The 26,004-nt window shown below is 44.1% G+C and overlaps 1 protein-coding gene across 1 annotated transcript in view; it reads left to right on the top strand.

Annotated features, from left to right (window-relative positions):
- The window catches only part of LOC146866582 (neuronal acetylcholine receptor subunit alpha-7-like), a 1,495,911-nt gene that overhangs the window by 810,731 nt on the left and 659,176 nt on the right, over positions 1–26,004 (top strand). The window contains exon 7 of the mRNA XM_085640655.1: positions 13,973–14,167. Within this exon, the coding sequence (XP_085496781.1) occupies positions 13,973–14,167 (195 nt within the window). The remainder of the gene's footprint in view (positions 1–13,972; positions 14,168–26,004) is intronic.

Below are 26,004 nucleotides of genomic sequence, written 5' to 3'. Positions count from 1 at the left end.
GGCCTCCGGGTCAAGAGTGATATATATCCCCAGGTACCGAAACCCCTGGGAGGCAATCTGGATCGGACAGTCCCGTGGTAGGACCGGAGCCTCCCGGGAAAGCACATATACACAGGATTTCGCCCAGTTGATGACAAGGCCTGAGTTGCGACCGAATGAGCGCAAAACATCAACCAGGACGATCAGTGATTTACGCGGGGAGGCGAGATAGAGGAGGATATCATCAGCATAGAGGGACACACGGTCCTCATGCTCGGGGGTCCAGCGGAGACCACGGATGGAAGGGTGCCACCGCAGCCACTCCGCCAGGGGCTCCAGGGCCAGTGCAAACAGGAGAGGTGACAAGGGGCAACCCTGTCGCGTGCCCCGCCCCAGCGCGAACGGGGCCGAGACTCGCCCATTCACCACCACCTGCGCCAAGGGGCCCGAGTACAACAGTTTGACCCAGCTAATAAAGCCCGGTCCAAATCCAAATTTCGCCAGCATCGCCCAGATGTATGGCCACTCAAGCGTGTCAAACGCCATGGTGGCGTCCAAGGACGCCAAGATAGCCGGCTCCCGCACAAATGGGACACGCGCGAGCACACCGTGCAAGCGCCGTAGATTGAGCGCCGTGTTGCGGTGTGGTATAAAGCCAGATTGGTCTTGGTGGACCAAGTCGCCCACCACGCCAACCAACCGGTTGGCCAACACCTTGGCGAGGATTTTGGGCTCCGCGTTCAAGAGCGAGATCGGCCTATAGGATGCGACCCGTTCACGGGGCTTCCCCTCCTTGTGGATCACCACGATTGTAGCCAGACGCTGGTCCGGCGGGAGGGAACCCTGCGAGTGTGCCGCCAGGAACATCGCACGCAGGTGGGGCGCCAACACATCCGGGCGTAGCTTGTATAGTTCGATGGGGATACCATTGGGGCCCATGGCCTTGCCGGATGCAACCGAGCGAATAGCCAAGGCAATTTCGTCCGAGGTGGGAGGAGCGTCCAGCGAATCCCTGTCCTCCACCGTAAGGGAGGGCAGTGCGATGTCCCGAAGCAGGGCATGGGAATCTTCCTCCGAGCAGGGGGAAACCGGGGAGTAGACTTCGCGGAAATAATCCGCAAAGCAGGAGACAATGGCTTCCGGCTCGGTGACACACGCACCATCCGCACTCTCAATCAAAGGAACCACGCGACTCGCTCTCTCCCTCTTGTCCAACCACGCAATCAATTTGCCAGCCTTATCACCCACATCATACAATCGCCCCTGCTGCTCTCGACTGAGGCCCCTGGCCGCCTCCGTGACGAGGGCCCGATAGGCCGCCTGCTTTAGGTGTAGAACATGCAGCTTGGCATCTGTAACCCCGCTCCCCAGGTCACCCTCCAGTTCTGCAATCTCGGCCTCTACCCGGGTCACCTCCTCCCGCTCGCGCCGCCGGGCATGGGAGATAAAGGAGAGGGCCTCCCCTCTAAGAACTACCTTAAAAGCCTCCCACAGGGAGATGGCCGAAGGGACCGACCCCACATTCTCGTCGAAATAACGCTGTAAGGATTTGATCAAATCGGCACGAATGGTGGGGTCGCGCAAATACCATGCATTGATTGGAGCCACCCTGCCATCCCCCCTCGGGAAGACATCGAAATGTAACAGCAATGGGGAGTGGTCTGAGATACCCCGCGCCAGATGGTGCACCTCCCCCACCCTCCCTGCATGGGCCGCCGGGACAAGGATGTAATCAAGCCGCGAGAGGCTACCATGGGCACCCGAGTGGAAGGTGTATTGCCGCTGTGCGGGATGCTTTAGTCGCCAGCAATCCACCAGGCCCAACGTGTCTAAAAGGCCGGGCAGCCACGCCTGTGCCCGGGGGAGGTCCCTGGGGGGATGGCGATCCATAGACCCAGAAGCTACCGCATTAAAGTCCCCTCCAACCACCAGCAGGCCACTCGGAAGGTCCAGGAGGAGGTGCCCCAGGTCCGCAAATGTGGTGGCTTGTAACCCAGGCGGGACGTACACTGATATCAAAATAAACACTCTACCCTCCATTCTTCCCACCAGGACAGTGTAGCGTCCCCTCTCATCATGGCGCACCTCATCGATCTCCAACGGGAGCGAGTTCTTGATCATAATACCCACCCCCCGCGAGCCCGAAGTGAAGCCAGAATGGGCCGCCAAACGATAGCCCCGCCGATTCATTGCCTGAAAGGAGTTACCTATAAGGTGTGTCTCCTGCAGGAAGACAACATCTGGTGAAATACGTTTCAAGTACTGCAGGACCACACCACGCTTAATCCTATCCCCCAGGCCGTTAACATTCCATGACAACACAGTCAAATCCCTACCCCCCATCATACGTCGAAACAATCGGTCGTCCCCCACAGAGCATCTTAAAAACAACAATATAGTAGCGGGTTTGCCTTGCGGCGCAAACAAACAACACACCCCCCCACCCCCCCATCCCAACAGAACTCCCCCCTCCCTGCACCCCTGCATGAGCCCAGACAGCCCCCCCAAAGTGCAGTGTGCCTGTCGCCCCATAGCTAAAAACTAACTAGTCCCCCAGAGGAGGAGGGAAGCCCCCAACAGACCCCGCACGACCTCCATAGGAGGGGAACATATGCAATCAATAAATGGGGAAGGAACATCGTCCAGAGCAAGGCCTATTCAGTCACCCCTCAATTCTGATCCGGCGGGCCCTCCTCGCCAGCCGCGCCCCCCCCGCCCCCCCGGCCCCGATCTCCAGGCAGAGTGTCCAACCAGTCCCCAGCCGCCTCGGGCCGGTCAAAGAAGTGCGTGCGACCATCCACCTCCACCCTCAGCTTAGCTGGAAAAAGCATTGAGTACTTAAGGTTCAGGTCCCGTAGGCGACGTTTAACACCAAGAAAGCTCTGTCTCTGCTTCTGAACCGCCGGAGTAAAGTCTGGGTAGAAATGCACATCCATGTTGTCAAGCTTGACCGGTCCCTGTTGCCTGGAGGTCTGGAGAATAGCATCTCTGTCCCGAAAGTTAAAAATCCGGGCAATGAGAGGCCGCGGCGGGGCACCGGTCTTAGGTCTGCCCCCAGGGACCCGGTGAGCACGCTCCACCGCAAAAAGCTTACTCAGCCCCCGGGGCTGGAGATGGGTAAGGATCAATTCTTCCACAAAAAGATCCGCCGCCTCCGCCTCTCGTCCCTCCGGCACCCCCACAATACGGACATTATTCCTCCGGGCCCGACCCTCGGAATCCTCCAGTCGCCGGTCCATCAGGGCGCTCGCCTGGCCAAGCCGGCGCACCTCCTTTTGGAGGGCCACCACATCCGTCGTGAGGCTCGTTGCGGTGTGGGCCAGGGAATCAACCCGGTCATTCGTTTTGGACAAGTCTGCCCTCACAAGGCTCACATCCACCAGGACCGAGTCTATTTTTTGCGCTAGGGTGTCGAAACGCTGGTCCACCGAGGCCTTCATCTCTGCGATGGCGCCCATGACGTCCCGGAGGGTCAGATCCACAGGCTGAGCAGATGCCTCCGTCGGGCCCGCCGGGGATGTGCGCGATGTCTCCGGAGAACCCTTCTGGAGAGTGTAGCGGTCCATACTGTTAGCTTGGTGCGCCGTGCCACGGCGGGTCGTCTTCACCTTCGCCCGGTCGCCATCTTGTTTGGTGGACATGCTTGCTCTCCCACCGTCGTGCCAATCTCCTCGAGCGGGCCGCTATACCAATTCACGGGCGCCGGGGGGAGGCGGGGGCGACCACCGAACCGCAGGTCAACCCACAGCCGGCGGGTCAGCCGGGCACTTAGACAAGACCACACCACCGCACCCCGCTCCGCAACCCTACCTCGCTTGAGGGCAAGGAGGGCGCAAAAGCGAAAGTGAAAGTGCGGGGTACGCGAGTCGCCCAGCCTTGCCCGCCGCTGTTGTTCACTTTGTCCCCGGATCGCCCCACTACTCCAATCCGGGGGGCCGGCGAGGAGAAGGCCGCAACCGTCGATCGGTGCTCCCACCGGTGTCCGGGGTCCAATTCGAGCCCGAAAAACGGGTGGCGCCTCAGCTCGGGTTCCCCGACACAGTCCCCTCAACAAGGACAGGATATCGCCAGGATTAATTCAGGAGGTCGCGGAGGTCCTCGGGAGCCTCGCACCTACGCGGCCATCTTGGTTGCGCGCTAGGCTCCTCTCTAAGGCATTCCATATTGATGCAGTTTTTTATATTAGTGCTGGCAACTCTGTCTGGTGCCCTGAGGTGATTACTCGTGGTAATCTTGCATTGGGTTGGCTACTAACATAATCTTATTAATTGTGGTCACAAATGCACCACAAATAATCCTATAAGTGCTGGGTTATATTCAATTAACATAAGTAGCACTTAATAAAGAAGAGGTTGGAGACCGCTGCACTGGAGTAAGTGAATAACAACATTTTGTGTAAAATGTTGGAAAAAGTATTAATTTTTCGATCCAAGTAAGATCCATACCCAGGTATCAATGTTTAGCACCACTATTAGTTTTACAGACCATAAGGGATTTTTCAGGCTGAGAGTTTGGCCCACAAAATATGTTGAACAACTTTATCAAAAGTGCGTGTTAGGTCAATGAAAGATGTAAAGACCTTCTGGTTCTGTTCAGGGTTCTGGTTGACTAATGTCTTCAGGCAACTGCATCACCATTTGTACTGTTACTGGTCCTAAGACCATGTTCCACGTTGGTGTAGAGAAATTAATTGACATTTGTTTATGCACTGCTGTAAAAGTTGTAAAAGATGCTTTATAAAACTTCTTTCCTGAGCACCAAGAAATGCTATGTGACAATAATTAGAAGGTTGACTCCTTGGTTCCTTTTATAAATTGGAACAATGAAGGCTACTGTGAAAATTATTAGTTTGCGTGGGTGGTAGTCCACCACAAGTAATGAAGTCACTAACTTGTTAGGTCGAGTCAAAGGTTTCAGTAACTTAAACCTGAGCTCAACCCTTGTGGCTATGGCACAGAACATACAGACTTAACTTATGGAAAATGTGTAAAGCATTTAGAAGTACGAAAACAGTTAAAGAGTTGAAAGCATAACAAAATAATAATCCGACTATAAATTATGAAAATAGATTAAAAAACATGTAATAAGCAAAATGACCACAAATTACAAAAAATAGAATAAGGGGAACAAAGATATGAATTTTGAAAGATTTAAGTGAAAATAGCACCAAAAAGCACAAAACACCAGTGGTAGTCAATGGTAGTGGTATGCGGGGGCCTAGGTGAGATTTGAGGCTGACTGTGATGGAGCGTGGGTTGGCCAAAATCAGTAGATTGGCCCTGTTAAAGCCTGGAAGTAGAAGTGAGGTTTGAAAACACTTTCTAATTCCCAATTTGAAATGTGACGTTGTTCTTCTGAGGAAAAAGTCTTCTTCACATGGGATAAACCTGAAATTTTGTCCGATGCCTTGGAAATGCCAGTCAGATACTTTCATGGTTGGAGATTCTCAGGGTATCAGGCAAAGGGCGACAGCAAAGTCCAGTCAAGATCCAGTTGCCACTGGTGAGCTGGGATTCGTCACAGGAATGTCCAGCTTTTGTAGTTTGTTCAGTCTACCTAGTATTTTTTGCAAGTCCATCTGGGTTCTGATAAAAGTGCCTTGCAGTGCCACATTTATGCCTGACACCAGCTAGTAGGTGGGGGTGACTCATTTGCTTTCCTTAACCAATGGGGTAAAAGTTTTCGGGGGCAACCCTACCCACTTTTTCAAAAGTTCTGGCTAACCTTACTGCAAACTGGCCCAAAATGCCATGTGCCAGGGCATTTTCAGGATAATGATAATTTATTGCCATAAAAAACTTGGGGTCTGAGGGCTGGGGGTGTGTGTGGGAGGATCTTAGGGAAGTCACCAGTGTCATCCCATATTTAACACTGAGATCCAGTTTGAAGTAGGCACAGTGCAATCAACAAACCCAGAAACAGATGTTTAGTAAGACCAGAGCAGACTAGGAATACAGAAGAATTAGCATCCTGTTCTTTGCCTCCACTCTGATTGTCAAGATCGGAAAAGGGCTGATCTTGCTATCTGCAACCTAAGAAGAGCCCTGGAGGAGGAGAACTGGACCTGCTCTCTCTTGTACACAGGGCTTGATCAAATCTCGTTCTCCTAGTTTTTTTCTCAATCCTTCAATGTTCCAAGATAAGACCTTAACTGGCTCAATTGTGTTAACAGTTGTGTTGCAATCTGCTGACACATGTGTCTTCGTATCCCCCCCTACTATCTGGAGCATCCACTTCCAGTATAGCATTCAGTCAATCACACCCATCCAACCCATCCTAGGATGTATATCTTTTAATCAGCATCAACCCGGCTGAACCAGAAACGTAATTTTGCTCATTGTAATCCCTAAAGATTGTTCTTCTTGCACCAGGGATGGGTGTGAGGTCAGAGGGGATTATGAGATTTGTTAAAGAACCCTAGTGGGAAAACAGATATTTGGCAAACTCTTGAGAAAGGGGGAGGGAGTTACTGTAGGAGGGTTACAACAATTTTCGGATTGTCAAAATTGACCTTTACACATTTGCCAGGGATTGTTTTATGGGATGGCCCTACACAATCAACCATCCTTGCCATCAAAATATTTTCAAATAAAGAGTGATCATAGCCTCTAAATGCTGTTAGCCAGTGAGAGACTTTTAAAATCAATTGGCCTGCATTCTCAGTCTGAGTCTGTTTCGGCCTAGGAAAATTCACTAGGATCAAAACGCAGGGAAAAGCTGCTGGGAGAGAATCAAAACTTGAACTTACTGCCCAAGCTACCCTTGCGCATCTCCCTCACTTAGTACCCGTGCTAGAAGCAAGCTCCACCTTCCTCATGTCACCTAATTGTCCAGGAAGCGTCATTGGCACTGTCTTGGGGGGGTGGGGTGGAGCTATAGTCTTGTGTGCCTGAATAGATGATGTTTGTTTATTTTTGGTCTGCACTAGCGTAACCATCCCACTCCTCAAGTCACGACCAGTAGGGACAGTAGGTTGAATGGGATTAGTGCCATGGGCCGTACTACCCATATTACTATTCTCAGTAGGAGGGTCCGAGGACACCACAGGCAACTCAGGGGCAGAGCGAGTTTTAGGAAGACCTAATATTTGGGTCACATGTTCCTCTATGGAATCAAAGCGATCATGTATTGGCTTTATGTATAATTTAACCAAACATTCTATCCTAGTGCATAATTCATCCATGTTAGAGAAAGTCAACAGTGGAATGACATTGTCCTTCTTCAGTTTAGCCCCCTTGCAGTCTGATGTCCTCTTCTTGCACAGGGTCCCATCCTTCTTCTTTCTCACTAGGCGTTCTGTAGAATGCGAATTATCAACAAGGGGAAAACATACACCATCCATCCTTGGTGGAGAGACAAGTGGTCGGAGGCGACTGCTCCTTAGTTTGGCCCCACATGATTGACTGAACTATTAGAAACAAGCAAATTGCCCCTTACGTCCTCCAAGGAGAGGTGTCTTTCACTGAGTTCAATCTCCTTTGATAGGATACTTGCTATGCACACCAGGAACGAGGCAACAGTAGTTGTCATATTATCCCCTGTGGCACCAGATGCAATTTTCCTAAAACGGGGAAAAGCGTGACCCAAGATGGTCTAGGAATGGGCCGCAAGCCATGGGGCAGATACGGACCATTTGACCGTGAGAGGGGGCGCAGCGTCTTCTGGCCGCTGACAGCGCAGGCAGGCACGCTCTTTCCCCGGGCGCACGCTTATAGTGTTTCCTCCCGGGTCTCTCCTTGCACCCAAGCAGTCTGAGGGATGTAGCCCCACCCCAGACAGTCAAAATGGAGAGTCAATGGTGGGGGCAGGGAACCGTCAAACAAACCACTAATCAATTTCGAACCTTCCCCAAGTAAATTGGAAAATACAATACCAGTAGGGCCTGTTGTTTAAAATAGCTACATTCATTATGGAAGCACAACTATGAGGCTGTTGTGACTCAGGCATAACAATTCCCTAAAAAGCAAACATATCCTGTTTAAATGCTGGACTGACTTCATGGCATGGGCAAATAAACTAGAGTTCCTAATACCTGTTGTAATATATACATTTAAGATTGGTAAGTCAAGTTGTGTTTTGTACTTACAGCATACTACATTTCTTTGAGCCAGTATTTCATGATTTTCAAGAATTACGTTGGTTGTTTCACCATTTATATTGATTCCAATAAAACCACTAGACCTCCTCTGATGTGTACTTTCAAGATGGGTACTGCTGACTTAGAAAGTACCTGATAATTAGTCATTTTAAACTCTTTGGCCATCAAGATTTCTTGGGGGCATATTAATCCAAGAAAAGTGCGAACATTACTCCAACTAAAAAGCATGAACAGCTAGGAATATTATAGATTATGAATGCAAAATCGCATTATGCATTTTGGGAATTTGTTTCTATATTCGGGCCTAACCAAACCCAAGGCTTCACAAGGTGTAGGGTGCATTGTATTTAATATAGGACATGTCTACTTAGTTTTTACATGTCCTTGCAGTAAAACACTCCTAAAAACGTTTTTCACTATTGTTAGGCCAATCTCTCCCAATGATTAATACTGACTTACCTTATTACACTTAATAAGTGCTGCTTGGGAGCAGATAGAAATATACTTTTTACACTCACATGAATGTTAATATGAGATCCTCTTTAATGGTGAAGTCCGGTTTAAGTTACAATTCTGAAAATGCCACTTTTAGAAAGTTAAATAGATAAAGGTGCCTACAAGGGACTCAAATGGTATGAGTTTAAATAACTTTATCTTAAATGAAGTGACATTTACTGACACAGTATGGAATAACTCAAGTCAAATTTGACCAAATCAATCAATAAATCAATTACAGTAACTGGGTGTATCAAAATGTAATTGGATTCATATTTAAAAAAAAATTAAAATGGGGGTACAGAAACAACAACAGAAAACTTTTACATACTTTTACAACAGAAGACAAATAAATCCGACATACACAAATATTCTAGCTATCAATGTATAACTACCCCTCTCCAAACAGTAAGTCCGTTTTATACATAGGATTTGGGACTCAAAGTAAATAGATTAACAATAACTAGAAGGAATAATGGGTTAAGCGTCAAATGTCTGTTTCATCAAGTCAATGACACTTTCTTCAGGAAAAAGATGGATCTTGTGAGATTTCTTGACCCCTCTAAAATGACAACAACATTAAACATAATTTACTAATCTACACTAGAACAGTATTAGAACACCCTGAAGAGGTGGAATAAATCAATTTAAATAATTAATAATAGACTTGCACTTAGAAAATACCCAAATAGTTTTTAAAGAAGTATCAATTAATAAAAACAAATGTGTATATTTATGTATTGTCAAGCGGTATACACCACATAGTCCCAGTGTAAAAACTCGTTAGAGAACTCACTGTTCTAAAGATCAAAAAAAGGTTTCTTAAACTATAGAAAGAGGCCTATATCAGACAGATTTCAATTAGACACAAAGTGCAAAGATGCCGTAGAAGACGATAAGAGTTTACTTACACGAGTAGTGTCAGTGACACTTCCAATAGTTACTCATCAATTGGCCGCAAATGGAGAAAATTAATTTCCTGAGTGAAATATTTCTTTTTAATAATTTGAAATCTCTGAATAGAATAGCATATGAATCAAATTTCTTAACATTCATAAAAAGAGTGCCTCAATGATATAAAGTTATAAAGTTCAGAAACATTATTTACTCATTTCTGTCAAATTTATATTTTATATACCTATTTGACTCCATTACCCAAGCCCATAAAGGTTGATTGGTTTGCCCATTTCTTTGCTATACTTTTAGAAAGTTGGCATTTTCTTGTCCCAATCGACTATGCCTTTCTCCCGATGTCCTGGGTCTCATGACTGCGAATGGCTCTGCTGTTGGGTTTTGTGTATTGCTTCCAGACAGTAAGTCAAGCGGGACTTCGGTGTGGACAGGATAGACAATCCTGGCAGGATGTTTGGGGACCCAGCCTCACGTACAATTCAGAGGGCTTTGTCTACTGCACACACAAGAGAATCTGACACCAGGCCTGTGTGTACTTTAGAAATACCACATGCATGTATACATCCATACATACATACAGTAATATATAAAATGCCTGTTACAAAATACGTTGGGGAAATATGAATATCAAGGCCCTAGTAGCTTGCAGAGGCATGAAATGATTAGGACAGAAAAATGCCAACTTTCAAAAAGTATATAACAGGGAAGTATGCCAGGACCTGTATTGTTTTTTGCATCTTTGAATTAGCGCTAGACCAAACTATTTTCATTCATTTGATCTGGTACTTTATTTATATCTTTTTTTCCAACGTTTAAAAAAAATCTTTGTTATGAATTTGAAACAGAAAGAGACTATAACGTCTTTATACAGAAAATACTTGTGTACATATGATTAACAACACATTAAACAACAAAATTGTGTTTGAATCTACAATGTGAATAAACATTAATGTGCAAAATTATTAGAGAAAAAATCATAAACAAAACATCCTAATATCCTAATAATAACTGCAAGAAAGACATGCTGCATAACTAAAGAGCACATCATGAAAACGCAAGTTTTCACAATACACAAGTAATTTCTGTATATAGACTTTATAGTCTCTCTCTGTTTCGAATACATAACAAAGATTTTTTTAAAAAAGTTGGAAAAAAAGGTCGAAATAAAGTACCAGATCAAATGAATGGAAATAGTTTGGTCTAGCGCTAATTCAAAGACGCAAAAAACAATACAGGTCCTGGCATACTTCCCTGTTATATATTTATATACGGCCCAGCCAGAACCTGGTCCATTGGGCCTAACTCCCCTTGTTACCAACTTCCAAAAAGTGGCATTTTTAGAATTGAGACTTAAAATCCAACTTTACCAATAAATAGAGTTTAAAGTACAATACATTTGACATCTCTACCTGTTCCTAAATCAAACTTATAATTTATTACATGTAATAAGATAACCCAATGTTAGTCAATGGGAGAGATGGGCCTTTCAGTAGTGAAAAATGACTTAAAAGAGTTTTTCACTGTCAGAATATGTAAAAGTAAGTACACATGTCCTAATTTCTAAATACAATGCACCTTGCCCCTGGACCTTCAAGGCCTACCCTAGGGACTTTATATGTTCCAAAAAGGAATGTTTGAGGCAGGAAAAAAGGTTTAATTTGCCATTTTTACCAAGTTAAAGGGAGGGAGCACAAGCACTTTAAAGTGGTAAAGTGCACAGTCCTTAAGTCAACATAAAGGATTCAGCAAACAGGAGGAGTGAAGGTACAAATCTGGGGGAGACCCTGCAAAAAAGGCCAGTTCCAACAGTTTCCTATCTTGAAAACAGACTCAGCTCATGTACAATGGTGTCTACTTACCCCAAACTGCCATTGGCCCACTTCATTTGAAAGCTATAAATAATATACCCTAATTTATAAGGGTGAGGTCAACAATAGTTGTCATTCTTGTACCTCAACTATATAGCGGCAAACATTACGAATTTTAGAAGATACATTTGATGTTCTGTATCCTGAACCAGAAAATATCTCTGTTATTTTTCTCCAAAAGAGAATCTGGTTCTTGTATTCTTCTATGTCATAGCGCCCTCAACCCCAGAAGCATCCCTGCGTTATTTGTTGATTGCTGGGGAATGGCATTCTCCATTAATGCTCTACATAGTCTAAAGGATATACCCTTATGTTGTCTGGCTAAGTAGTGGATACCGGAAGAGGCATGCGTCCTGCTCCCCTAGGTGCTTGTTGGGTCTAGGTTGCGAGGCAACAGAACGCGGAGTGGGAGCTTATCTGAGTACCCCTGCATTTTGTGTCAAACGATGGCTAGGTGGATGACTGTAGCAATTGATTTCCCTGAACCCTCACATACATCTGGAGGTCGTGTAGGATCCCCTCATCAACACCGTCCTACACACAAACCATACACAGTAACTCCACAACGGTGGCACATGGCATACACTCTCATAAAAGGGAGACCCCAGGAGGGCTTCAAACTCTCTGCAATGTGGCAGGTTTAGGAAATGATCGATATGCTAACGAAATGCTGGCAACCCTCCGGGCAAGACATTCACTGGGTGTGGTGTAGGCCCTTGGGGCAAACTTCGACCAGATGGTATCGGACATTCAGTGGTGGTTAAAGTGCCTCTGATAATATTTTATGAAAGTTATGACCTAATTATACTATGCATTTTTTAACACTAGAGATCATAATACAAAAAAGGCACACTGCAAATGTTCATAAACATTGCTGCGTGGTATAGTTTGTATAGTATGTTGCAATTTTGCTCTGATATTTTCTCTGTCAGAGAAGTACTAAAATGACATTTGCACCAACTGACCAGTCACATTTTGCACTGGTCAGTCTCCACAAATGTGTGTGCCAAGTTTTACTACCACCAGTGCAAACTATGTATCCTGAATATGTCGCCTGACGTACAAAGGTTTTTACTGATTGCAAACACTTCAGTTCGATAAATCAGAGGGCTTGCAACCAGAAGAAAGCTTTTTCTAATGTACTAAATCGATTTAGCGATCAGAAAAATGTGACCTGGATCGCTAGAAATTGTTTCAGAATTGCTATTTGGAAGGGATGGAAAAATCACACTCCTTCCAAATAGCCATTCGAACTCTGGTGTATTAATTATTTGCTCCTGTAATTCTGGTCACAAGCCTTTAAACAGTTGATAAATTCCACGACGGGGTGGTAACTGATCCGCAAAGGGGAAAAGATTGACCTCTATCTCTTTGTGAACCAAGGTGGCAGTTTCAGGGGGAGTAGGCGGTCCCGAGATCCACACTGGTCTCACTGAAGTGTTCTAATATGTAACTTTTTTTGAGCAGCCCTGCTTAAAGAACTTGGGCTGCTTAAAAAAATGTTTTGGAAAGCAATAGCATGGATGGAGATCTGCTGTTCCTTGAAGGCCACCATCCATGTGACTGTAACCAGTCAGAGAGGTTCTCGATTTATGACATGCCCTAATGAATAGAATTAGGCAGTTCGTTCTGCGACTCACTTCGTTTCCGTGTTTTGTCAGCCTAATTATTCGTATATGGGTCAGTTGACAAAATGAGCCTGCATTGGCAAAAAGTAGGTGCACAACTTTGCAGCCACTTTACGTGAATGTAAACATTGTAGGTCTGGTCCATAAACCAAAAATTGCACCAGTGCCATCAATGAAATCTGTCACAAAGAGTACTCATTTAAGCTTCATAAAAAAGAATAGCAGACTCACACTGGTTTTTTTACAAACGTGTAAAACGGGTTATCATTGCTCATTTGACAGATTCACTGACAAACTATGCGTTTATTTCCAATTTGCAAAGCAATTGGTGGATTCATAGAGGCCGATTCACAGAACTGATCTGAGACAAAATCCTGAACTTACTACTTTTGGTATTCACAGAAGGCATTTAGTAGTAGTAAAGTTATGATTTTGTCTTAAATTATGATTTTTTTTAAAGTTAGGATTTTGTCTTAAGACCATAACTTAAGATAGACTGAAGTTTAACTTCAGTTTAACTTAAGTTTAACTTAAGACAAAATCCTAACTTTACTACTACTAAATGTCTTCTGTGAATACCAAAAGTAGTAAGTTTAGGATTTTGTCTCAGATTAGTTCTGTGAATCGGCCCCATAGTGTCACCCGTAGGAATCACATATGTTCCATGTTAACAAAATATTGCGTTTTCATCTATATTTTAATATGCAGTTTTTTGTTTCTTTGTGGAAAGTGTGGAATTTGTTTCTTAGGCAGTTGTGCATTGGTTGTGTGTGTCACTTACTAGTTACTTTCTTGGTAAACTGGAGCTTTTTGGAAAATACCATAAAGTATCATGATATGAAATGCCTTCTTAGATAATGTTCCCTGTTAAAGAAAAAACAGAAGAAAGGTCACAGCTGGCAAACAGAGTAGAAGTTAGTGTGAATAGTTACAATATGGATGTAACACTCCTTTGAAACACACTCGCTGTCCTCTTTCTTGTTTAATTGCAGGCGTGCCTGGAAAACGAAATGAGCAATATTATGAATGCTGTAAAGAACCGTATCCTGACGTGACGTACACAGTGACTATGCGCAGACGTACGCTCTACTATGGCCTGAATTTGCTCATCCCTTGTGTACTCATATCTGGGCTGGCCCTACTTGTTTTCCTCTTGCCTGCTGATTCCGGAGAAAAGATCTCACTGGGTAAGCCCCATGCTGCTTATTTCCACCATACACAGTCCTGAAGTCACCCTGTATAACTTAACAGTTAAATGAATGCAATATAGCTGAGGCCATTAGGAATATAATGCATGAAAAATGTTAATGTCACAACCCTCAATACTGTTAATACGAGGCAATTATGTTTCTCAATCTTCCTGAGACATTAACTTTTTTAATCACTTGTGTAATGGCATGAAACAACAAGCATTGGCATAGCCAATAGGTCTGGCCTTTCGGACTATAAGTAGATTGTAAGATTGTAGATCAGCAGAAAAACATGCTGCAGACATATTCGACCTCATCCAAAACAATGAAGTAGCTATCCTAATCCTCACAGAAACCTGGCTAAACCCTTCCTCCACCCCGATACTTGACCTCCTAGTACTGCCTAGTCACGACATATTCCGTCTTGACAGAACCACGAAACAGGGCGGGGGAACTAGCTTGTATATACCGGAACTCACTATCGGTCTCTCACATGGAGACTTCCACCTCATCTGTAGTTGAATACCTTTGCCTCAACATCTTCCGCACCCACCTCCCAATAAGCAAACTACATACTTTCTACCACCCTCCTGGAGACAACCTACTCTTCATCGAACAACTAATGGAAATTATCTCCTCCAATGACGACCACTCACTATCACAAATTTACCTTGGTGACTTCAACTTGCATTGGTCTAAACCGAATGACCAAGCGGTGATCTGTCTTAAAGCTTTCCTAGCGGAGATAGACCTTATCCAATTTTGTGACCGGCCAACTCACAACAAAGGAAAAATTCTGGACCTCATTATCTCAAAAGGCAATACCATCACATTGTTAGACATTACTCCTTGTGATTGGTCCGACCACTGCAGCATCTTCTTCCTTATCAATAGGGAGGTGATACAGAAAAAGAGCAAGCCCAAGAAAATAAACAGTGGAAAAGAGACCTCAGGAATATTAACACTAACTGTCTAGCTACCGATTGTAAAAACGCCTTGTGTCCCCAAGACGATTTGACAGATGTTCGTGATCTCACGGACTTTTACAACACTACTATCTCGGATATCCTGGACTCAATTGCACCCTTACAAGAACAAAAATGCCGCCTCCAAATTCTCCAAAACATTGTTCAAAGACAACCTAAACTCTGATCGCCGCAACCTAAGGGCAGCTGAACGTCTATGGAGATCAAAACCATCCGCGTACCATTTAAAAGCCCTTAGATCGGTTAAAAAAATCAAGATGACTAAAGCCGGCTACTTTAGATCCCAACTCAGACAAGCCTCTAATCGCCCAAAAAACTCTTTGAGATTGTCAAACAGCCATCAGTCATAGCCTCCAATCACATTGACTCAGCAGACCAGTCTCTTTCCTGCACTGATCTGGCTATCTTCTTTATGGAGAAAACTAACTCCATCAGCTTTGACCTTGAAGCTAAGAGGGCCCTTCTCACATCAATTGAGAGTACGGTTCAGCCCGTCCTCTTTGCGAGTCAAAAGCCTTTCAGTAGTAGCACTAAGAGCAGGGCTATCGCGCCTCTCAGTGAAGATGACATCTACAAAACCCTGCGTAGCATTAACCCCTGTAATCACTTTAGCGATCCACTGCCTCCAGTTGTCTTCAAAGAAATCAAGGAGGCGCTCATTCCCCTCTGGACTAAAATTGTCAACGCCTCTTTACCTCAAGGCAAGATCCCCAAATGTCTAAAAACAGCTCAGGTCTCACCGATTCTAAAAAAAAAACTGATGCAGACAGAGCTGATCTCAACAACTTCCACCCCATCTCCAACATCCCTACTCTGGCTAAGCTCTTAGAAAAATGCGTCCAATTGCAACTTTGCTCACACATCGAGAAGTTCAATCTCCTGGATCAATACCAATCTGGCTTTAGGAGTGGTCACAGTACTGAATCGGCTCTGATTCACATCATTGATGCTACCTTAAACATGCTAGACCATAATGAATCCTGCCTCCTTATCCTCCTTGATCTCTCTTCTGCTTTCGACACGGTTAGCCACGACAACCTTTTATCTATTCTGGAACACAGGATGGGCCTCTCTGGCCTTGTACTGGAGTGGTTCTCTTCCTTCCTTCACAATAGATCCCAAAGAGTGAACCATACCTTAACCCTTCCATCTCCAGTTTCCATGGGGTCCCGCAAGGTTCTGCCCTTTCTCCTATACTATTTAATATTTTCCTGGAACCATTGGCGCAAATTCTATCATCCATGAACATTATTTTTCATATGTATGCAGATGACATGCAACTTTATCTGAAAATCAACTCTTCTAAAGATTTCATCTCTCTCAACTCCTCCTTGACGACTATCCAAAACTGGTTAACTGAAAACCATCTCTTGCTGAACACCTCCAAAGCAGAATTCCTTCTCATTTCCCCTCCTAAGCACACCCTCAGATCAACCTCTGAATGAAACACCTCACTACCATCAACTGCTCCCCGGTTATCATTGACTCAGCAAAATCTCTTGTAATCACCCTTAACTCACACTTGAACATGAAGAAAATCATTAGTATGATGTGCAAGGGTGCGAATCACCAAATAAGGATTCTTAGAAACCTAAAACCATTCCTCCCCCAAGAGGACTTCAAGCAGGTGGTACAAGCACTTGTCCTACCGAGGCTAGACTATATAAGTGCAACGCTCTCTGGCCTCCCTAAATATACCTTAGCCCCGCTTAGGGCTTCACTGAATGCCGCAGCTAGACTGATCATTGGCACAAAAAGAAATGATTACATTTCCCCTGCCTTAAGATCTTTAAAGTGATTACCCTATGAAGCAAAAATACACTTAAAGATTGCTTGTTTGACGCAAAAAGCCCTCCACTTCAAAACACCTGGATACCTGGCTCTCAAACTGGAAATATCAGGTGGTGTTTGACCTTCCAGAAGTGCAAACTCATTGCTTCTCAAACCGCAGACTTTTCGCAAAAAGAAAACGAGACTTCGAGCCTTCTCGGGCGCGGCACCTAAGATCTGGAACTCTCTCCCACCGGAAATTTGCAGAATCCCCCACACGGCGGTGTTCAAACATGAAGTAAAAACAATCCTTATGAACAAGTTCCTGCTTTAATTGAGTATGGCTGGTCTGTTGTCGAAATGTCCCTTTTGGTTGTTTTCCTAACAATTGTATTGTCTGTGACTCTTGGCCTTAACTATTAAATAACATTTTGCCGTACCGTATTAAGGTATGTTCTGCTAGCATTTATGTACAATGTTATGAGCTCATCATGTTAGCCCTCTTACCTCAAAGTTCCCTTACTTTGTCCCCCATCCCACTACTGTGAACCGCTCTACAAAACTGTTTCTTCACATGGCACTGTGACGTGACTAGGCTATGTCCAATAAGGATGCACGCATACTGAATGATAGGTGCTATGAACGAAGGAAACGATTAACAACAATCTGTCTTAAATTAAATAAAGCGACTCCGAATGTTAAACCCTATTATCAACTTCCACCAAGGCTATACCGCTCCCTCCAGCTCTTGGGAAACATTTGAACACCAAAACTCCAACATTTAGGCCAGCCACGCCCTTCACGCACCATGACTCAGATCTTACAGTCCCACCATATTGACAACATTAGTCAGAGTCATATATGCAACTTTCAGGTAAAAAAAAAACTTGGGTGCTTAAGCAACCTCATGTATTTGTATTGCAGGAAAAGATATGAGAACATGCCCATTGGAAAGGACTGGGACTCAGTAATCTATTGTAAGGAGAAATAGCATGAGATTGTTCTGTACTCAGGATCCCAAGGCTTTTACTCACTGTGGTTGGGCAGGTGCAGATTTCTTTGCACCCTTGGATTACTTGTTTTGCTAGCACAGTGCTGAGTGTTTTTTAAACCTTCTCCAGCAGTTTCCACATTGTCCTTGTTGCTTGAGTTACACACAGGTTGTAAGCTCAAGTAGCAAACTACAGGTTTTAGGCAGGGCACAATTCCTAAAAAAAGAAGTGGGGGGACGCTCCAAGTTAGGTGGTGTCGCCGGAAGTGACGTCACAACAGGAAGTGTCGTCACGAAAGGTGAAGGGGCCAAGCTGCCACCAGCAAACCTCGGCGTTGTCATCACACTTCCTTCCTATTCCAAACCCGGGCCCCTAGTGAGCGTGCGCCGTTTCCTCTCTTGCTTTATTTGGTGGTGTGCTGGGATTATGTTTTCCTCGTGAAGCCCTCAATGCGGCCAGCTTTTGCGCAGGGGGGACGGCGTCCACCCGGTAAAATAAGTGGGGGGACGCCGTCCACCCGCGTGGTACCCCGACTCGAGCCCTGGTTTTAGGGATGTTGTGGGTTCAGGCACTAGAGCAGCTATTCAGGTTATAGTGTCTGTAAAGATCTTCATGTTTGAGCTCTTCAGATGAAAGCACTCTCTCTTAGGTTTCACAAATATTATAAGCCCATAGGACGGAACAGTTTAATCCATTTTTATATAAATCTCACAGGAACAGGGCTCTGACTGCAAAGCAATCCTTTATGGTGGGGCATCTCGCATTAGAAGGTTCTTTTGTGTTACGCTTATTGCTTGTGCTGCAAACATGGAATCACCCCCGGCAGAACTGCCAATGGAAAGTGGGCAGTGCATGCCTCTGACTCTCACAACACTGACAGCAGCACGACAGTGTTGTGACTCGTGTTTATTTCGCCCTCTGAGACAAGTCACCGCATGTAGCAATTCACCAAATGAAACATTTAGCTAATCTTTCTTACTTGTGCCTGCTGCAGTCAATGAAAGGATGTGGTCCGTCGGCTTAAACTGCCGACTTTGGTGCAGGAAACCAGGGTTCGAGCCTCGAGGTCGCGTCCACATCCTGTGATTCTGGGCAAATCACTTAATCTCCCCGTGCCTGAATGTGTAATGTAAATACGGTGCTCATGTAAAGCGCTCCAATACCTTCGGGTCGAGTTCGCGCTATATAAATATGCAAAAAAATAAAATCCCTGTCAGTACCTTAGTAACACATAGGAAAGATCAAACCAAGAGCTACGAAGCCGCCACAGTAAACTGAGCTGGACTGCTTTGCCCGGAGAATGTTTGCTTTTTAAAGTGTGCAATTGCACATGGAAGTTTTCAGTCAAGAGCCACTGCTCCTGGAGTGGCATGAAGACCTGAATATGACTCTATGAATCACATCAGTGAGCAGGCAGCCCAACTGGAACAGGTGGAGAGGGTGTGGCATAACTACCAGAGCCACCGACTTTGGAACCATGCAGGCTCGAGTGTAGGCGTCGGCTCAGCATCCTGTGATTCTGTGCAAATTGCATAATCTCCTCGTGCTGAAAAAACCCAAGCATTTGCAGTGCAATCAGTTTCGTATTTCTGTGAGTTAAAACTTTTGGCGATGCGAATTACAATGTTGTCTACTTTTCTTTTTTTGTTTGCAGTTGTGTTCATTTTTGCATAGCACAAAGATGAGTAAAATGTGCAGTAGAATATTTAATACAGAAACATATTAAACAAACTATCCCTTCATTTAAATTCAATATTATAAACATTTCGTTTTCTACTTTGTAGCAATTTCTTAACTCCTGCCCATTTGCAAGTTTATACAGCCGAAGCTATATGCATGACTGGATTAAATTTTTGTTTTTTAATCGGTTTTAACACTTACGACCCGGGTGGGGGGGGGGGGGGAGGCTGGTTTTTGGGAGAGCTTGGCAGGCGAAGCCTACCTGAGAAGGAGGGGAGCGAAGAGAGCTACATTTAAACAACTCCACAGCTTCAGAAGTGGGAGAGCGGAGAGAACAGGAGCAACCTATTGGGAATTTACCTCATGCTTTTATTTTCCCACTGTTGTTGCTTTGTGCGGCAATCGCTACTTAATTAAAAAAAAAAAACATTTCAATTAGGGAAATATAAATGCCCCTTTTGGTTGCAATGTTAGCATTGCAACATAAGTATAGTTTTTGGTCCAGATTTGCAAGCATTTACGCAGTGATCAAAAAGTTCCACATAAAGTAGGGCGGTATCTTGGAGGACAGGAGAGCTTGTCAGCATTTCCTGTTTAATCACAGCTGTTTTGGAGAATGCTGGTTCGAAATGTTAAAGAAAAAGAACAGCCTAACCTCGTTCTTCCTGGCTAACACAAGACAAATAGCAGTTGTACGCCTCTTGCCCCCCTCAAACGCATGTTCCACTATTAAGCCCCTGTAGTTAAATGTGCATTAGTGCGTGGGGGAAAGACATTTCAAACATACAGTCAATTGAATTAAATCCCCACCTTCAGCGAGGCCCGCCATGGGGTTGCGATCATCTGTTATAGAGCCTTTGTTACTGTTGCTTGCACGTGGAAAGTCGAAAGAGTAAGTAGGTAGTTTTATGCAACATTTGTGATGTTAAAACACAGTCGTAAACACAAAATCCCACAGAAATGTAGCAGCACTTATACGTCTCTTGCCCCCACCCAACACGTGTTTCAGTACTTACCTAGTGCCCGTAGTGTAAAGCAAGTGAGTGTGTATGTGTGTGGGGGGGCATCTTAAACATGAAGTCAACTGAATTAAGTCCCCAACCAAGTGCGGAGAGCGATTCCATAATTATTGCTGTAGCAAAAAGGAGAGATTATGGGGCTGTAGTATGGCATTTGGTCGTCCGCCGCAGCATACTGCAAAAACTCAGGCATGTTTATGTATAAGTCATCTCACCATCACCATGCCATGGGGTCGCAATCGGACACACAAACAGGTACACACAGAGAGCCTTTTTTAGGTCTCGCCTAGCGACGCAGCGCATGCGCCGCTCGCATTGGCGAGACCTATAGTCGGTTTCTCTGCTGAAGGGGGACAGGAGATGTGCACGCGTACTGACAGGAGATGTGCACTCCGTATGTGTGCACATATCCTGTCCCCATGTGAACACAGCGCGCGCCCTGCGCGCTTTCCATTTTCCCTCCCTCCCTCCCCCGTCTTCCTAGTTAGTTTCAGTGTTACGCTGAAGCCACGCCCCGCGCAGCCCCTCTCGTAGGAAAGCAGTGACCCTGGCGCTTCACGCTGCCAGAAAGCTGTCTCTTACGGTCAGCAGCGCAGCCCTGGGACCACAGGCTCCGAGTGTCATCTACTGTCTCTTCCCAGTTTTTTTCTTGCTCGATAAATTGACAGTCTGTTTCTCTGAGTTCGCAACTTTTTAGCGCAGTTTCAAACTACGTGGCTCCTTGTGAATTATTATTTTACTTTAAATTGAACCAGTCTAGTTAAAGTCCCAGTAAAAGGAAAGCAGAGGGGCTTATCATTTAGTCTTAATAAATTGTATCTAAAAAAACGTTGGGAAAGCCAAGGGGCTTGGAATTGCATGTTGGCTAAAACTTAGCTCAATATATGCATTCGAAAAGCGCATATTCACCCCTTAGGGCATCTTGGCTCTGAGTAACCCATGTTTATTGTTACCAATGTTCAGAACGATGAAAAGCTGAGAGAGCCCTCTGGGATTTGAACCAGTGACGATGATATCGAGCACAGACTCCTTGACCGGATGCATTAGCCCACTTAACCACTAGACCTGGCTGTTCAAGTGTGCTGCAAGAAAAACAACACTTTACTTTTTCTAATCACAAGGCATTGTAAAAGCAAGAATTTAATGTCTGACTCTGTGTACTTTTGAGATGTGAATTGTCCGTCTTCCATTTCAGTGCAACCAGTCTATGGGAAATGAAATAATACATCAAACAGCCCAATGCATGATATATATTTTTTGTCTTCAATAGAACTCCAAAGGTTCCATGGACGCTATAGTTAGGTTCAGATATTACAATTACAAAACCATAGAAATTCAGCAGTTCGTTACCTTGGGGCACGAGTTATAGTTCTCTCAAGTAACTATAACGTATGCACTAAGGTCACTATAAATATAAACGCTGAATTCCTAAGGTTTTGTGGTTGCATAATTTGACCCCATAACATCCCTGTAACCTTTGACTTCTTTAGTGAATTTCACCATTTTTTAAATATAAAGAGTACTACGATTTTCCCCATGAGTTCAGTTTACTTATATACATTTTCACAAGTTTATAAAAACATTTTATTCACACATTCATTATATTACATCCAATATATATCTCTCTCTCTCTCACCGGACTTCTCCACACAACATCCACTCCCGGATAGACGAAAGCAGACCCAATAAGGTGCAATGTGAATTTATTTTACAAGAACGCCCTGCACCACCACCATTACGCGTTTCGGCATCAACGATGCCTTGATCCCATTTGTATATAGTTTATTAAAACTTAAAAAATGATGGTAAGGTAACTTATGTAGTCATGAGGGCTTTGACAACAAAAAAACATTTGCAATGCAATAGGTTGCGCATACAATGGCAATAGCTCAAACAGACGTAAATGCGAGACCTATTGCATTGCAAATGCTTGTTTTAATGTTGCTTGCATCTCTGGATAGTTCTAGGCAGATGTAAACAAAATATCCCCGAGAAACGTGATGGAGAGAGAGAATGAAATTGCACCTTTGGCCATCTGCTCCCAAGCGGGGTTGTGCAGAGTGCCATCTCACCTCGCATGCCTCTGGCTCCGAGTACTCCTCCTTCCCGGCACAGATTAGTTGAATTGTGGGTAAGACTGAAACCCAAAGTTATGTACAGAACAATACTTGGTTGAACGTCTGCAAGTAATTTAAACAAGTAAAAAGTCAAGGTGATGTGAAACCAAAAGCCATGTGAGCCAGTTGTTTGCCCCCACTCAACACGTTTCAGTACTTACAGACTGCCTGTAATGTAAAGCAAGTGAGTGAATATGTGTGGGGGGAGGAGCATCTTAAACATGAAGTCAGCAAAATTAACTCCCCACCTCCAACAAGGAGAACGATTCCACAATTGTTGCTGCAACACAATGAAGACATTTTGGAGCTGTAATAGGGCATATGGTTGTCTGCCCCAGTGTGCAGCCCGGTGCAGTGTATTGCTAATACTCAGGCATGTTTATGTATCAGTCATCTCACCATGCCATAGGGTCGCGCTCTGGAACACACAAAGACCTACACACATGAAGAGCCTTTTTTAATGTTGCTTGTATCTTTGGATAGTTTTAGGTAGATATAAACAAAATATCCCCGAGAAACGTGATGGAGAGAGAGATTGAAAATGCACCTTTGGCCATCTGCTCGGAAGCAGGGTTGTGCACGGTGCCATCTCGCCTTGCATGCCTCCGGCTTCGAGTACTCCTCCTTCCCGGCACAATTTATTTGAATTATGGGTATGACTGAAACCTGAAGTGATGTGCAGAACAAAACTGCGTTGAACGTCTGCAAGTTATTTAAATAAACAAGCAAAAAGTCAAGGGGGGGATGTGAAACCAAAAGCCATGTGGAGCCAGTAACAACATGAAACCAGCTGAGGCTGTATCAAAAGAAAGTGTCACGGTCCTGATTAAAGGTAAAGCCCGGGATGGGAAAGCAAAGTAGTCCATAAACAAATAGATGAAACCTACAGTGTAAGGAAACTGTAGTTGGCCGGTGCTTCTAACTTACAAACGGAAGTGATGTATCGGGAGCACCGGCCAATAAGGAGCCAGGATTTAACAGCATTAGAGTTTTGGACCAATAGCATGCAGGACGTGTAATTATAATCTGTAGAGTGATTACAGCAGGTCTTGCATACAGCGCATGAGTTCTGATGCTCGACCTAAAAAAGGGCCATGAGCGGACGAGGATTACGATCAAATGTCAATTATGGCATTTCAAAACGTATTTGCATTTCAACTATGTACATGTTCATTCATAAGACTTTAAAAACAACACAATATAAGCATATCTGGATATGCCAAAATTAGGGAACTCTTGATTAATGTAATATAGCAACATACGTAAATCGCAAATCACATAGTTATGTCCACTGTATGTCACATTAGCTTTGCTACAGTGAAACATTCTTCTTGTGCTTCAGTTACACACAATAGATGCAGCACTTGGAGCAGTTGTGAAAGCCTCTATGCGCATATCAGGTATTGAACTGGCAGCAGAGGCAGTGCAAGCTTTTCATACATACAGAACAGGTTCTGCACAGGCAGAAGCAGAGCATGTTTCCACAAGCAGATAAGCAAGCATTGGCAGTGCCAATATGTCTTCATATGGCTTATGAATGAAATTGCCTTTTGTGTCACTGATAGCTTTAGGCACTCCATAAGTCATCATGTACGCACTCTATCACTAATCTTTGCACTCATGCAGCCTTTCATCCATCCACACTGACTCATTCTTGTATTCACCCCTTGAGACAACCACACTAGAACACACAAAAACTCAACAACATATGCAAGGTAAATTAAAAGGATACAAGTAGAAACAAGAAAACGTGGTGCTCTGTAAACACAGCAGGAATATGCTTGCCATAAAAAAACTAAACATAGCATCAGGGGTCTGTCTTGCACTACTATTGTATATAGTTTATTGTTGTTTTAAAGTTCCAGCATGGCCGCCACATTTAGAATCCGTGTTTTGGCATCTTAGAATGATAAAACAATGATGCTGTATGGACAGCAGCATTCCATAATAGACAATCGATTTAGATGAAGTCGCAGCATGGGGTGCAGTGCATTGCAAATGAAATGAGCAGCAAGCAATGGGCGCATTAACACTGTCTGGGGAGCTGTAGGAAAATAAAGATAAAAATGGAAGTAGCAAAGAAATGAAGGTAAACTATAAAACCAGGTAATTTAAAACTATAGGGCTAGTCAACTAGCCCTGACAATGTAGTACACTCATTTTCAGTTGGAAGTGCAGATTTGATCAGAAAATACATTCCCTTACAGAGCAAGAGAGACAGAGACTAATGTGGACTGAAGCATTACCCCATGCAGTGGGCTGTCATGAATGACAGCAGAGTGTAAAGGACGTTCAGACAGATTAGTGTCTGAAGAGGGCTGACTCAAAGGCCGTAAACGTATCCATATGGATATATATAGTTACATACTTGATGAATGCCTGTATTATTTAATGATTATTATCTTACAAGAACCTGGTAGAGAGCTAAGCCTGTCAAGCCTTCTGAAGATATTCTATCAATAATTATTACAGTGCAATTATTTTACCCCTGGGATTTGTCAAAGAGGTTACCAACATAAAATCCTTCCTTGCAAAGGTAATCTGTGAGATTTAATGTAACAAAATACCTCAATGGCTTTAACAGGGTGCAGATACAATCCATCTTTAAAGGTCTATTGGCTTTAGTATGTTTTACACAGTGAATAAATCAGGTCTACTGCCTTTGCCATAACTTTTCATAATAAACAGATCAGATCTATGACATCTGAAATACCTATTCCTAGTGAACCAATCTCACCTATAGCTGTTATCAGTGGCTTGTTACCATAACAAACTCAAGCCTGATGTAGTGAGCTAAGCTTTCCCATGAGGCAACCGGCAGCCATACCACCATGAATTACACAATTACAGTTGGAAAAGCAAAATACTATCTGTCTCTCCTAAGATGGTCAAACAAGGATTCCTACAGTGAAAATCATCATCTATACTATGGTTTGTCAGAGGGGATAACCAACACCAAAACCCTTACCTACTATGGTATTCTTTGAGATTACATCTAATAAACTGCCTATCTGTAGGCTTTAACTCAGGGAAATAATAATCCACCCTTAAATGCCTTTTGACCTTAACATATGGTTTTCACAGTCAATATGGCAGGCCTACTGCCTTTATCATAACTTTTCATAATAAACAATCCAGCCTATAACCTCTCTCAATGGTTTGTCACCTTGACCAACTCAGACCTACTGTGTTGTGAATAAGATTTCAAACAAAGCAGCCATCAGTATACTGTAATAGAATTACACATATGTGCAAATTACAATTGTCAAA

This window comes from Triturus cristatus, chromosome 2_1 (assembly GCF_964204655.1).
Source record: "Triturus cristatus chromosome 2_1, aTriCri1.1, whole genome shotgun sequence".
NCBI classification, from domain to species: domain Eukaryota; kingdom Metazoa; phylum Chordata; class Amphibia; order Caudata; family Salamandridae; genus Triturus; species Triturus cristatus.
Note: the sequence above shows the minus strand (reverse complement) of the source record. Positions and strands in the feature narration are given on the sequence as shown.